Genomic DNA, 14137 nt, shown 5'->3' on the forward strand with positions numbered 1-14137 from the left:
TATGTTCATCAAAGGTCCTTGTATTTGAATGATTTTTGAATGATTGGATGTTTTTAGCTATGTTGTGTTTATGTATGGCTGCTATCTTGTATGTAGCATTTTAATATGTTGTTTATGTATGGCAGCTACCTTGGCCAGGTCTCTCTTGTAAAAGAGATCTTTGATCTCAATGAGACTTCCTGGTAAAATAAAGGTAAATAAATAATGTTGCATATATTAAATATATACACATAAAAATGAAATAATTTTTCATATTAATTGAATGAAAGTAGAAATGAACTGAGACTGTCATGTTGAGTTGTTAAGGCAACTTTCATGAAAGTTTTTTTTTTTTCATTTTCAGAGCACTTAGGAAGAATAAATTACGATATTTTCATTTTTGCATAAACTATTCTGATTAAACGAATAAATGTAAAAAAAAGTATTGCAAATTATTTGAGAGATTATAATGATAATGTCTTCTTCATTCAGGATGCAAATAATGACCAAGCACACGTCGGTGGTCAAGAGAAGATAATGGATGCAAAGAATCCCAAAAATCCTCCTCATGCATTGTGTTATAACATTGCTTATCATACATAAACATGATGAGAATTATCTTACTGATAAACACTTGCCAGTCATAATCATTTCAGTAGAAAGAACTTATTGGAAAATGCTAATTTAAATGCCATATTTTGTATTAGCAGTTTTATTTGTACCCCTTAACCTCGTGTTAATAAGTTTTTTCCCTCTATTTAATAAAACATTATGTGACAATTGATGATTACATTTGCATTACCTACTGGGATATTTTTAATTGCATTAACCAACCCTCTGTCACTTTATAAGTTCAGGTTCGTAAATAAATATGTAAAAATAATAATAATAATAATGTTTTCTAAATCTAAAACACTAACAGATTCAATGTAGACAATAGTCTGTTAACTGATATATGGTGCTTGTTTCAGGTCAGCACAAATGCACCAAAACAACTTTACCCATAGTGCCTTTTGCACTTTTGACTGTTCACACAGAGAAAGTGTGAAAATGCAGAGAAAATACGAGCAAATGCTTCAGTTTGGTGTGTTGTAAAACCTCTAACACAGATGTGAAAATAATAAAAAAGTGAAGTGAACATGCTGCAGCTTCAATGTTTAGCCTGCTCTGAACAGCTAAGATGAAATAAAAGATTTCACATATTGTTTGGTTAGACACTACATGCTTGTAATCAGTTTTAATGTTTGCTGAAGTATACACAGATGTGACAGACCTGATCTCAAGTGAAGAAAAACAAAAAAAAAAGGTCAGTAGTTAAAACATACTGACATTTTACAGGGTTCCCATAGCTTTTGAGAAAGGCATTTCCATAAATTCTCCAGTAATTTGAGGTTATGCAGAAATGTAAAACATTTTGCAGACTGCTATCACAATGAACAACTTTTAGCTAAAAATTTAGATCAGAGCATAAAAAAAGTTTTATTCCTCAACATTGTTTATTTGTGGTGTTGTTTTTTTCAGAATAATTTTATCATAGTTAATTAGAAATTTTTTGACAATTAATGATGAAACTGAAATCTGCATAACCTACTGGGATATTTTTATTGTATAAACCAACACTGCCTCACTTCAGAAGTTAGAAAAAAATAAATGTTGACAATAGAAATTTGAAATTTCTTTTTAAGATTTCACTTTTTCCAAAAAAAAAAAAAAAAATCATTTTATCCCTCATATTTCCAGGATTTCATGGCTGTGGCAACCTTGAGTTTAATAAAATAAGTGTATTTTGTCATGAACTAATCATAATACTAGACATATGTGACTAAAAAAATTAAAGTAAAAAAAAATATATAACAAAAACACAAATGTTTTTTTGCTCTGAGAAATAAATTATCACATACCAAACTCAATATTAACCCCAATCATGCATTTATAATTTTGTCCTTTTCAAAAATGAACTCGCAAAAGCCTTTTCACCCAATTAATATTCCAGCAAATAAAACTCTTCACAGAAAAGCAGTGCAGCTCATAAGAAACTGGGATCTATAGCATTTGCAATGCATATTTATTTATATCTATGCCCCCTTTATAAATATCTTTAAACTGTATTTTAGCAGCCGTAGTATAAGCAGACCCTCCTGTACTTTTGTGACTGGGGAATGATGTGTTCAGTCACTGCTGTCGTCACCCACCACCATGTGACTGTACTTCTTCTGCTGTTGCTCCTTAAACGAATCCTTCACCTTTGCCCTCTTCAGACCCCCATCCCTGGTAGACATACAGAGTAATAAACCTTTAACTTAAATTCAATCATTGTAGCAAGACAGCTGAAGACAAACCCATGTACACACCAGGCCAAGTCCACTAAACCTCCTTGTTGTGCAATGGTTGATTTCACTCTGTTGGCAAACTGCACAGCATCCTCTCCTTCCTGTGCGCACAGGAAATGAGTCAGTGAGGGCGTAATCAGTCACATTACACTATTATACACTTTACAGCTTGAGCTCTCACCTCCTGTGTCATTGGAGGCAGATACCAGACGTTGCAGACTATAGCCCAGCTCGTCATCATTCGCAGCAGATAGCTCACCATGCTATATTTACTGCTGTTCCAGAAAGCATCTCCAAACTGAGGGTCATACTATATATAACACACACACACACACACACACACACATACTGCATGAGGGTCATAGTAGGTCAGTATTCAAACACACACATTATGAAGATCACTGCAACATGGGACCAAAACACAGTACTCTGTATATTACTGATTTATTTTAAAAGTGAAAAAGTGAAGTGAGTGAAGTGACATTCAGCCAAGTATGGTGACCCATACTCAGAATTCATGCTCTGCATTTAACCCATCCAAAGTGCACACACACAGAGCAGTGAACACACACACACACACACACACTTTTTCAATTGTATGTTATTTAATGATATATTTTTCATAATTATTTTTATGAATGATGAATTTAAATGGCTGCTACAGGAAATATTTTTTAGAATAATTGAGTGTCAAAAATAATTATTACATTTAAATATATATTACAATTAAAATATAGTATTATATTACACACACACACACTATTGGCCAAAGGTTTGGAGTAAGTAATATTTTTTAATTTTTTAAGACTCTCATGCTCACCAAAGCTGCATTTATTTGATCAAAAGCATAGTAAAAAACAATTTTGTGAAATATTATTAGAATTTCAAATTTTTTTAAGATGTAATTTATTCCTGTGATCAAAGTTATATTTCTAGCATCATTACATCATTACACAGTCTTCAGTGTCACATGATCCTTCAGAAATCATTCTAATATGCTGATTTGCTGCTCAGGAATCTTGAAAAATGTGTCATGGTTTCCAGAAAAATATTTAGCATCAACACTGATGATAAAACAAAAACCATTAATAATAACTGAGCACCAATTTGAGAGAATCAGCATATTAGAAGGATAAGTGAAGGATCATTGAATAAATTACACTATAAAATATATTAAAATTAAATAAAATATTTTAAATTAAAATAACATTTCAAAATATATATTTATAATACTGTATGTTTTTATCAAATAAATGCAGCGCAACAGACAATCATTATCATCATTCACATTGCAAGTTACTATAGTAGATTGCATTTTTCAGGTCAACAAGAATTTTATGAAAATCACGGCGTCACCTTACATTATAACAGGTAATGTGCATAAAAGACAAGTACTGATATCTTACCTTTATAGCCACGGGGTATATAGTTCCTCCAATTTCAAAACTTCCCTTTTTAAACATCATTACTGATGTATTATTGATGCAAGTTCCTGCAGGGGCAACCAGGTGCAAGTATTAAACTTCAACCGTTGAGCTTTAAGAACAAAGCTGTAGAGCAGGACCTGTCCTCAAATACGACTGAAACCGTATCTCGTGTGTTTCTCATTGTTAGTATGCACTTACCCTCAGGGAAGATGAGTATTGGCAGCTTGGTTTTGTTATTTACATGATCTCTTAACCTGGAGAGGATGAGAAAACAAGAAAGATGAACAGACCAGCATGATACGATGAAAGACGGTATGAGGAAGAGATGGAAGAAATGAACTGATCACAACACACACACACACACATACATATATATATATTTATATACAGGCAGAGTACTACAGATATTAATAGGAAGTGAGGGATTAATTCTAGATCTTCTCAGAAAAAACTACATAATGAACACTTGATATTTTAATTCATTTTCTTTATTATTTTAATTCATTTTCTTTATTATTCCAGATTAAAATGTAGTAGTCATGAATGCCAGATGGATTATATTCAGAAAAAAATCTATTTCTAATTTTTTTTTTTTTTAAATCTACATTTATTTTAAAATGAAATTTTAAACATTATCTCAACATTTATATTTTATTTTTACTTTAGATTACAGGCAGAAGATTACTGAAATTAATAGAAAGTGAAGGATAAATTCTGGATTTCTTAAAAAAAAAAAAATCATTTTAATGAATTTTCTCTATTACGGTATTCTAGAATAAAGTGTAAGGGTGATGAATGGCAAATGGATGAAATATTTTAAAATGAATTTTTAAATGTTATTTTAGCATTTTCCTAAGCAAATAAAAATATAATACTTTTACATTAATCTTTAGATATAATTTTGATTACATTTAAAGGCAGATTAGTACTGAAATTGAAAGTGAGGGATAAATTCAGGGAAAAAAACATACATAACGAAAACTTGATTTTTGAATTAAATTTCTTTTTTTAATTCTAGATTTAAATATAGTGGTGATAAATGGCAAACAGATAATATTCAGCTTTACTGACATGATGGTAAAATAGCCTTTGACTAAACTTACATGCTTTACAATGGCATATAAGGATGGCAGTTTATTTTAAGGACCAATTCTCACTATATCTAGTTGTTTCTTATCATACAAATAACTAGCATATTGGCTGTTTGTTAGTACTGACTGTATAAAGCACAAATCAATGCTTTATTCTGCATGAGCATATTTTAGATCCCTTAATCTGACCCTATACCTAAACTTAACAACTACCTTCCTAACTATTAAACTATTAATAAGCTGGAAATAAAGAGTTTACTGAGGCAAAAGTTGTAGTTAATAGTAAGAATTGATCTCCAAACTAAAGTGTGGCCAGGACAGCCATAAGAACAGAAAAAAAACCAAACTATAGTATTGCAGAAATCTGCTGTCTGTGCATGAAATGATATTAAACTGCAGCCATTACATACCATAACTATGCATGTAACATGACTTATATTACAGATGTGTGTGTGCCAGTGTAATGTAATTTCCAGTGCTGCTTAAGTCTTCAATGCATGTCAGAACACTGTGTGTTGTTTTTAAATAAGTGTTTCTGTTGTGCAGTAAGGCACATAGCAGCTGACTCAGACAGACATGACCCAGCATGCAACAGGGAGGTTTTTTTTTTTTTTATAACATATGCAGAGAAATAACTGTATGCATGCATTTATGCAGCTTTATACTGTAGAAAGATGAACTGAAAAAAATGTAAACATTTAGAAAAGCATGTCTGTTTGTTTTGTTTTTTTGTAGTGATTAGCTTGACTAACAATAAAAGAACATCATTATGCTTGTTTTACCTCTGTGTCACTAGGTGGCGGTCTCTCATCTCTGCTCTCTCAAACCAGATATGAGGGCAAGATCTCTCCATGGCCCGCTGGAGGACCCCCATTAAACCACCATGAACCTGCCCTACCTGCTCATGACAAAATGCTTTGGTTAGTTGTGACCAGTTTTTTTAACCCTACTGTGGTTTTCTAATGTTTTTGTTGATGCCACTATTGGTTGAATAAACACACATCATTTACATATATTAATTTAGCTAATACTGACAAATTAAACAAAAAACAGTAGCAATAATAACACACAATATTAACAGTTATGTTATAGGATATATATATATATATATTATATAGAAACAAAACTTTTTTTATATATATACAAGCATGTGTGTGTATTTCTTTATATACATTATACACACAGAGCACACAAATATATTATGTAAACAAAAACTTATTTTGGATGCAATCATTTGACAGCACTATATTTTTTAAATAATAATAATAATACGTATATATATATATATATATATATATATACAGTACAGACCAAAAGTTTGGAAACATTACTATTTTTTATGTTTTTGAAAGAAGTTTCTTCTGCTCATCAAGCCTGCATTTATTTGATCAAAAATACAGAAAAAACTGTAATATTGTGAAATATTATTACAACTTAAAATAATAGTTTTCTATTTGAATATACTTTAAAAAAAATAATTTATTCCTGTGATGCAAAGCTGAATTTTCAGCATCATTACTCCAGCCTTCAGTGTCACATGTAACATCCAGTCTATCACATGATCATTTAGAAATCATTCTAATATTCTGATTTATTATGAGTGTTGGAAACAGTTCTGCTGTCTAATATATTTGATGAATAAAAGGTTAAAAAGAACTGCATTTATTCAAAAAAAAAAAAAAATTCCAATAATATATTTTCTTTACTATCACTTTTTATCAATTTAACACATCCTTGCTGAATAAAAGTATTGATTTTATTTTAAAAAAAGAAAGAAAAAAAATTACTGACCCCAAATTACTGACCAGTAGTGTATATTGTTATTACAAAATATTTATATTTTAAAAACATAGATTCTTTTTTTTTTTTTTTACTTTTTATTCCTCAAAGTATCCTAAAAAAAGTATCACATGTTCTGAAAAAATATTAAGCAGCAGAACTGTTTCCAACTTTGATAATGAATCATCATATTAGAATGATTTCTAAAGGATCATGTGATAATGATCCTAAAAATTCAGCTTTGCATCACAGAAATAAATGATAATTTAAAGTATAATACATTTAAAAACAATTATTTTAAATTGTAATAATATATCAAAATATTACAGTTTTTTCTGTATTTTTGATCAAATAAACGCAGGCTTGATGAGCAGAAGAAACTTCTTTCAAAAACATTAAAAATAGTAATGTTTCCAAACTTTTGGTCTGTACTGTATATATACTGGATAATGTGAATATTTACTGGATTTATATGAATATTAATGTTATTGGAAATAATACTGAAAGACATAAAGTTTCAGTATTTTCACTCTATTTTCTACATGATGAGTAACAAAAATTATATGAGATCAATAATGTTTTGTAAAAAAAAAAAAAAAAAAAAAAAAAAAAAAATTTTTTTGAAGTATTAAAATATGGCTCCTAAAATATTTTACAAATTTAATAAATGAATTGTAAACGAATTATACCCAAAAAAAATATTTCAATTTTTATGATGAATAACATAAAACATGTTAAAATAAATAAAATACAGAATAAAATGCCCAAAATACCAATCGTGTCTCTCCAAACCTATATGATGTTTTCATCCATTAAACACAAAAATTATAAGTTGTTGACTGTAAACAGTGACTGTAACCTTAATTCCAAAAAGCACACAGTGTACCGCTAAAGTAGTCTATATGATTTATATATGCCATTCCTAATGTTCTGAAATTATTTGGTTCCTTATAACGTGAAAAACAGAGTCAAAATCACATCAAGTAAAGCTGTAGACCTGAAAACAACATACAAATAAAGGAGAAGATAAAGGTGCGTACTAACCTTACAAACGTCTATGAAAGTGCAAATAAAAGATTTGAGAACCACTGCGCTAAAGTCTTATATCGGTCTCACTCACCATTGCATAACAGCCATCATTAGCCAGAATAACGACATCGATGGGCGAAGTGTGATTAGCTACACAGATGCCTCCTCTCTTAGGCCTGTTCTGTCTGAAAAAAACAATTAGCATTGACCAATTAGACTCATTTAACACACAATTTAAACATTTAACACAGATGGTTGTTAGTAAGCCCCTGCTGGTAGAAGCTACAACTACAGGATCGTGGGGGAAAAACCGATAGACACAGTCATTTCAGTTCAGAAACAGCTTCCTACGTAGAAATTCAGCTCACTGGGCTTTGGAACAGAGCCACAGTGTCTGTACAAGTCTAGACCAGATTATTGTTACTTGTTTAGACCAGTTGTTGTTGTTAAATAGAGCCTTGAACTCACTTGTTGTGGTAGTGAATGGTAGCTGAAAGGCCTCTTGCACAGATCCTGTAGCACATCAAGTGGACCAGCTCACTCAACCAACCCTTCACTCTGAAACAATAAAGGACTGTAATCAATATGATTTAATAATAAATGGGTTGAACATTATTATGAGATGTCCTTTGTTAAAATGCATTTTTCATCTTTCTGCATTCATGTTTGCCATTTACATAAAAATAAAGGGCTTTTTTTGCTAAAGCATCTCTTTTGATATAAAAACTGAATTGTTTCTAGAAATAAAACTGTGATAACATGCAATTAGCCAGAACTGGCATCATGTTTGTATGATACCTAAAATGATATATATTTGGAAGAACTGGGATCGTGTGTTTGTGTGTAAATCATTTATATCAATGCAGATTTAATAATGCCTCTCACTTGTCGTTGACTGAATAAAATCTAAAAATTAAACACGCTTTTTTTTTTTATTTAAATGAAAATTAGAACTGAAATAAAATGTTTACGAATTCTTTGAAAACTAAATAGAAATATTGCACAAATAATGCAAAATATAAAAAAAATTGCTAAAACGAATTCCTTTAATTACAATTTATTAAAAGAAAATACAATTTAAATGAAAATATTAAAATAAAAGCTATTTCAAATGAAATAATACTATAATATAATAAAATACTATACTAGTGTCCACAAAATACAATATATGCAGCTGCTCAGCAGTGCTGGTCTCTTCAAGATTGGACAGAGACTCACTGGAATTGCATTGCAATTATAAGTTATTCATTCATTTGTAAAGCATTACCTGAAATTTGGGAGGAAACCCACCATCGTTGTGCCAATCACCAGCCAGCTCAGCCCTATAGCTGTAAGTGTAATCCTACAGACATGACAATAACAGAAAAACATGACACCATTTTTATTTTAGAAACCTAATAATGCATTATTCGAAAACAAAGCACTAAACCTCACTAATATACTAATGTACCTTTCAAATGTTTTTAAATGAAATTTCCTACAGTATGTTCACCAAGGCTGCATTTATTTGATCAAAAATATAGTAAAAACTGTAATTTTGCTAAATATTATTAGAATTTATAATAACTTTCTATTTGAATATTATCATTTAAAATGTCATTTATTCCTGTGATGCATAGCTGAATTTTCAGCATCATTACTCCAGTTAACAGTTATTTTTGTGGAAACCATAATACATTTTTTCAGGATTTTCGGGAAGTCGTGGCCTAATGGTTAGAGAGTCGGACTCCCAATCGAAAGGTTGTGAGTTCGAGTCCCGGGCCGGCAGGAATTGTGGGTGGGGGGAGTGCATGTACAGTTCTCTCTCCACCTTCAATACCACGACTTAGGTGCCCTTGAGCAAGGCATCGAACCCCCAACTGCTCCCTGGGCGCCGCAGCATAAATGGCTGCCCACTGCTCCGGGTGTGTGCTCACAGTGTGTGTGTGTGTGTTCACTGCTCTGTGTGTGTGCATTTCAGATGGGTTAAATGCAGAGCACAAATTCTGAGTATGGGTCACCATACTTGGCTGAATGTCACTTCACTTCACTTTTTTTGATGAACAGAAAAAAAAGGTATAGAATACTTTTGTATCATTCTAAAGTCACTTTTGATCAATTTAATGCATTCCTGTTCCATAAAAGTACTGTATAAAAGTAAAAATCTTTCTGATCCCAAACTTTTGAACAGTAGTGTATTAGGCATGAAGTCTTATGAGATGGTAGTGTACCGTAGAGGAAGCAGTATGCAGTATCTCACGAGCACACCAACTCCCCACAGTACAGTGAGTCTGAGAGAGATGTACTGGAAGTTGTTGTTGGTTCGGGTGAGGAGGTTCCAGGACTGCAGCTCCTCAGAGGTGAATCTCTGAGTGACATCGTCTTCCACAATGCTCTCAATGCCTTTCTTGGTGAAGTACAAGACGTCGCTCAGAGTGAAGTCCCCACGCTCGGCCGACTTCGGACGATTTCGACGCAACTCTTCGATCTCCTGCTCCAAAGATGAATTATCCCGCTGAATTAAACCTGAGTCACACAGACAAAAGTACTGGTTCATTATTATTTATAATGATCAAAAATACAGTAAAATCTGTAATATTGTGAAAAAGTATTACAATTTGAAAGAACTGTTTTCTATTGGAATATATTTTCATATGTAATTTATTCCTGTGATGCAAAGCGGAGTTTTCAGCATCATTACTCCAGTCTTCAGAGTCACATGATCAGAAATCAGAACTTTTTTATGGTATTCTTTGATATACAGAGAGTTCAAAAGAGCAGCATTTATTTAAAATAGAACTCTTTTGTAACACTGTTAATGTCCATTTAGATTAATTGTAATGTGTCCCTGCTGAATAAAAAAATAGCAATGCTGTGTATTTGAATGGTAGTGTATTTTGAGCTTGAAGATGTCTAGGCCCAGTCGCTTTCATTATGGAAAGAAATCATGTAAAAGATTAGTAAATGATGGCAGACTTTGTATTAGTAGGTGAACTAGTGCTTTAATATGAGGAAAGCACACAGAATGCAGTGGCCATTCTGTGCCATCTTAAGAAATACATTCAAACAAGACATCTTTATAACCAGGAGTAATCAGATCTTGATTAATCAGTGAGGTATTGATAAAGAGTTTATAAATCTATGCAGGGTGTCAGTGTTAAAGACGGGCTAAAGTCCACTGTGAGCTTGTGAGAGAGCGAGAGAAACTGTAGTCATTGTGTAATGTGTGATTGCTTGAGAAAACAGATAAGCTGATAGATCTCAGCACTACTTGTGTCTTGTCAGACCACTGATCGTATCTAGAGGGAAACAGTCATCGTGCAGCAAAACTAAAAGCTGTTTACTTTTACGAGAACCTGAGGAGCGAAATAGAAAAGGCCATCTCTTTTTTCCACTGAACACAAAAACTGAAATCCTGAGTAATCCTTATGCAGTGAGGAACCGACTGAGGTTTAAGACATTATTCACTGATAATCTTCCCCTAGAAGTCAAAAAAACAATTTGTCAAATGTCAATAATGGTTTATGCATGGATGAAAGGAAACTAAAAACGGTATTTACTACCGTTCAAAAGTTTGGGGTCATTAATTTTTTTTTTTATTATATATATATATATATTAGTACTTTTTTTCAGCAAGGATGCATTAAATTGATCAACAGGGACAGTAAAGTAATTTATAATGTTATAAAAGATTTCTATTTTAAATAAATGTTTTTCTATTCATCCATTCGTCAAAGAATTCTGAAAAAAAAAATGTTTCATGGTTTATAAAAAAATATAAAGCTATACTGATTTCAATATGGATACTATTAAGAAATATTTCCTGAGCAGAAAATCAGCATATTAGAATGATTTCTGAAGGATCATGTGACACTGAAGACTGGAGTAATGATGCTGAAAATTCAGCTTTACATCACTGGAATAAATTAAATTTTACAACATATTGCAATAGAAAACACTTCTTTTAAATTCTAATAATATTTCACAATTTTGTGGTTTTTACTGTATTTTAAATTATATAAATGCAGCCTTGATGAGCAGAAGAGACTTATATATGTGGATATGTGGATGGATAAAAGGTGACAGAATTTAGATTCAGGGGGAATATGAATTCTATTTTATTTTATTTGGTTATAAAACACCTGGATCCAGATGTGTTTGTGACTGTATATGTGTAAACTCACCATTTGATGCGGACTGTTTCAGTATCTCCTCTGCTCTACTTGCCCTTTGGATTCTGTGTGTTGCCCACTGCAAAAACACCAGGCAGCACTTAATATGCTATATACTGTATGATTCCTTTTGTTCCTGACACTAGGCTTTAGACTTGCATAATGAATCACAATTAAGAGCAAAGGGCACTTAACAATGTGATGATACAGCACATTTCAGGTTGAGAAATGTATATCATCAGATTATGCCACAATGTTCATTTGTCAAAAAAAAAAAAAAAATATTGGCTTCATTTCCCCTTGGTGAGTGTGTGCAATAGCCTAGTGTCCTGGCAGACGTGGCATTTCATGTATTCTTCTGGAGTGTGTCATGCTGTACTTCTTAAATGTTTTTAAAACATTATCAAAGTCATGTTTAATTAATATATATGCAGTTTTATGAGCTTATATCAACTTAGAGACTACATTAAGTATTTGTGATTTTACAAACTCATTACTCCAGGTTTACTATTTGCAGCTATATAGCGATTAAAAATGGTGGGAAGTTTGAAGTTTAAAGTGAATTGAAGGGCTTTGTAACCTATTTTAGTTCTATAATGAAAAAATCTAAGTCTTTGATTGGGTTTATCTTTTTGGAGCTAATAGGAGGAAAATTGGGTGTTGGAGCCAGACCGAATGTGAAATAGCTATGAGACTATTGGTTAATATTATCCTGCACAGCTTACATGACATCAGTGACAGAAAGGAAAGTTGTTTCATTTGTGGAGGAAGTTACAACATTTTGATTAAGGATTATATTATATTATATTATTATATTTTGATTAAGGATTTTATATTATTATATAACTATATTATGTTATTTATATACTTTATAGTTTTATTCATATTTTAAATTCGCTTTTTTTTCGGTTTGGACATTTTTATTAGTGTTTCTATTTCAGTTATTTGCCAATGCAACTAGTTTTTCATCTAATATTTATATTTTATTTCTATTTTTTTTTCCTACGATAACAACACTCATCTTACATACCTCTAAGGTTTTGAGAAGGATCTTCATGTAGGTCTCAGTGATGCCCAGAGAGATCCCAAACATGGCAGGCAGCATGATCAAGACCACCAGACAGGTGAACCAGACCCTCAGCACGGGGAAAAACACAGCCCAAAACCCCTCCATAACCACACGGACCAGACCACTTCCGCTACATACACTACAACACTGGGAGAAATGAAATAAACTTCATACAGTCACGTTTATTTATTCTAAAACACTTATAATAACAACAAAACTTGACTTTTGATGATGTGATACACACTTTTAACCTTCTATCTTTCGAGGCCACTCGGAGTTTAAACCGTGAAGCAATATATTACACAAACAAATCGGTCAAACAAAACCTAGCTTTCGTTTTTTCAGTGACTCGAACTCACCTGGTTTCATGAAATGCCAGCAGCTCTACAGGAAAGAAAGCAAAGCAGAGAATGATCCTCGCTGTCATACTCCTCTGACGCTTAACATGATGAAGACTGGAACTTAAGGTGTTTAAAAGGCTGTTTAAGGAACTTCTGCGGCATTTACACAGAGCGATTAGGAAATATCAATGCTGGAAGACATCCTAGACCTGTACAATTTAGAACAAAGTTCAAAAGCAACAATAGAAAACTGCGCCTGTGCGCCATCGTGAGGATTGTGTTGTAGTGCATCTCTCTCTCTCTCTCTCTCTCTCTCTCTCTTAGTGTACAATTGTAATCAAAACAAATAATCAAATATTTCATTTTTTTCAGAATTCTAAACGTACGAAGTCACAAATCTGCATGCTTAATAGTTATACAAGACTTACACAAGTTTGTAAATTAGTTTCACTTGAAGTTTTGCACACACACTTGTACTTGGTTGGTTAAATGAATGCAAAAAATACAAAGAATTTACCCCCCAGTCTTTCACAGCATTTTCCACATTAATAAATAATGTAAGAAATTGTGCAGTAAATTAAAGGCTATAAAAAGTTACAGATGAGCAATTTTGGCTTTGTAACTTGTGTGGGAGCATGTTGTCCCTATGGATATAAAATTTTCTGTGAAATTAGGAAGCGTTTAATTGCTTAACCAAGATGAGACACAACTAGTACCAAATAGTTTTGTTCTGGTAAAACGGTGTAGTTAAAGTGGGTTTGAATTAGGATATTAGCTCAGTTGAAGTCAAAATAAGTGCACCTTTAAATTTACAACTTGAACAAAATGTGACTTTGTGTCTTAACTCAGCATTCCCGTAACTCAAACAGTAGGTTACAGCAAGATTCATTGATTTAATTAGTGGGCTTTTAAACTATTGCTACACAGTCTACTGGAATACT

At 32.1% G+C, this 14137-nt stretch overlaps 1 protein-coding gene across 2 annotated transcripts; it reads right to left on the reverse strand.

The window, feature by feature from the left end:
- Positions 1–2027: 2027 nt before the first annotated feature.
- Positions 2028–13437, reverse strand: LOC132140021 (glycerol-3-phosphate acyltransferase 3-like). 2 transcript variants are annotated; one of them, XM_059548780.1, is made up of 13 exons: positions 13215–13437; positions 12817–12994; positions 11799–11865; positions 9846–10140; positions 8903–8977; positions 8104–8193; positions 7727–7820; positions 5610–5725; positions 3935–3990; positions 3716–3801; positions 2491–2619; positions 2331–2410; positions 2028–2247 (listed from the first exon to the last, which is right to left on the reverse strand). In XM_059548780.1, exons 1-13 carry the CDS (start codon positions 13280–13282, stop codon positions 2148–2150), a joined length of 1434 nt encoding a protein of 477 aa, XP_059404763.1. In that variant the 5' UTR covers positions 13283–13437; the 3' UTR covers positions 2028–2147. The 2 variants fall into 2 exon arrangements, with proteins under 2 accessions (XP_059404763.1, XP_059404764.1); XM_059548781.1 differs by having other exon boundaries at positions 12817–13002; positions 13215–13429.
- Positions 13438–14137: the final 700 nt, after the last annotated feature.

Source organism: Carassius carassius, chromosome 4 (genome assembly GCF_963082965.1).
Source record: "Carassius carassius chromosome 4, fCarCar2.1, whole genome shotgun sequence".
NCBI lineage: Eukaryota > Metazoa > Chordata > Actinopteri > Cypriniformes > Cyprinidae > Carassius > Carassius carassius.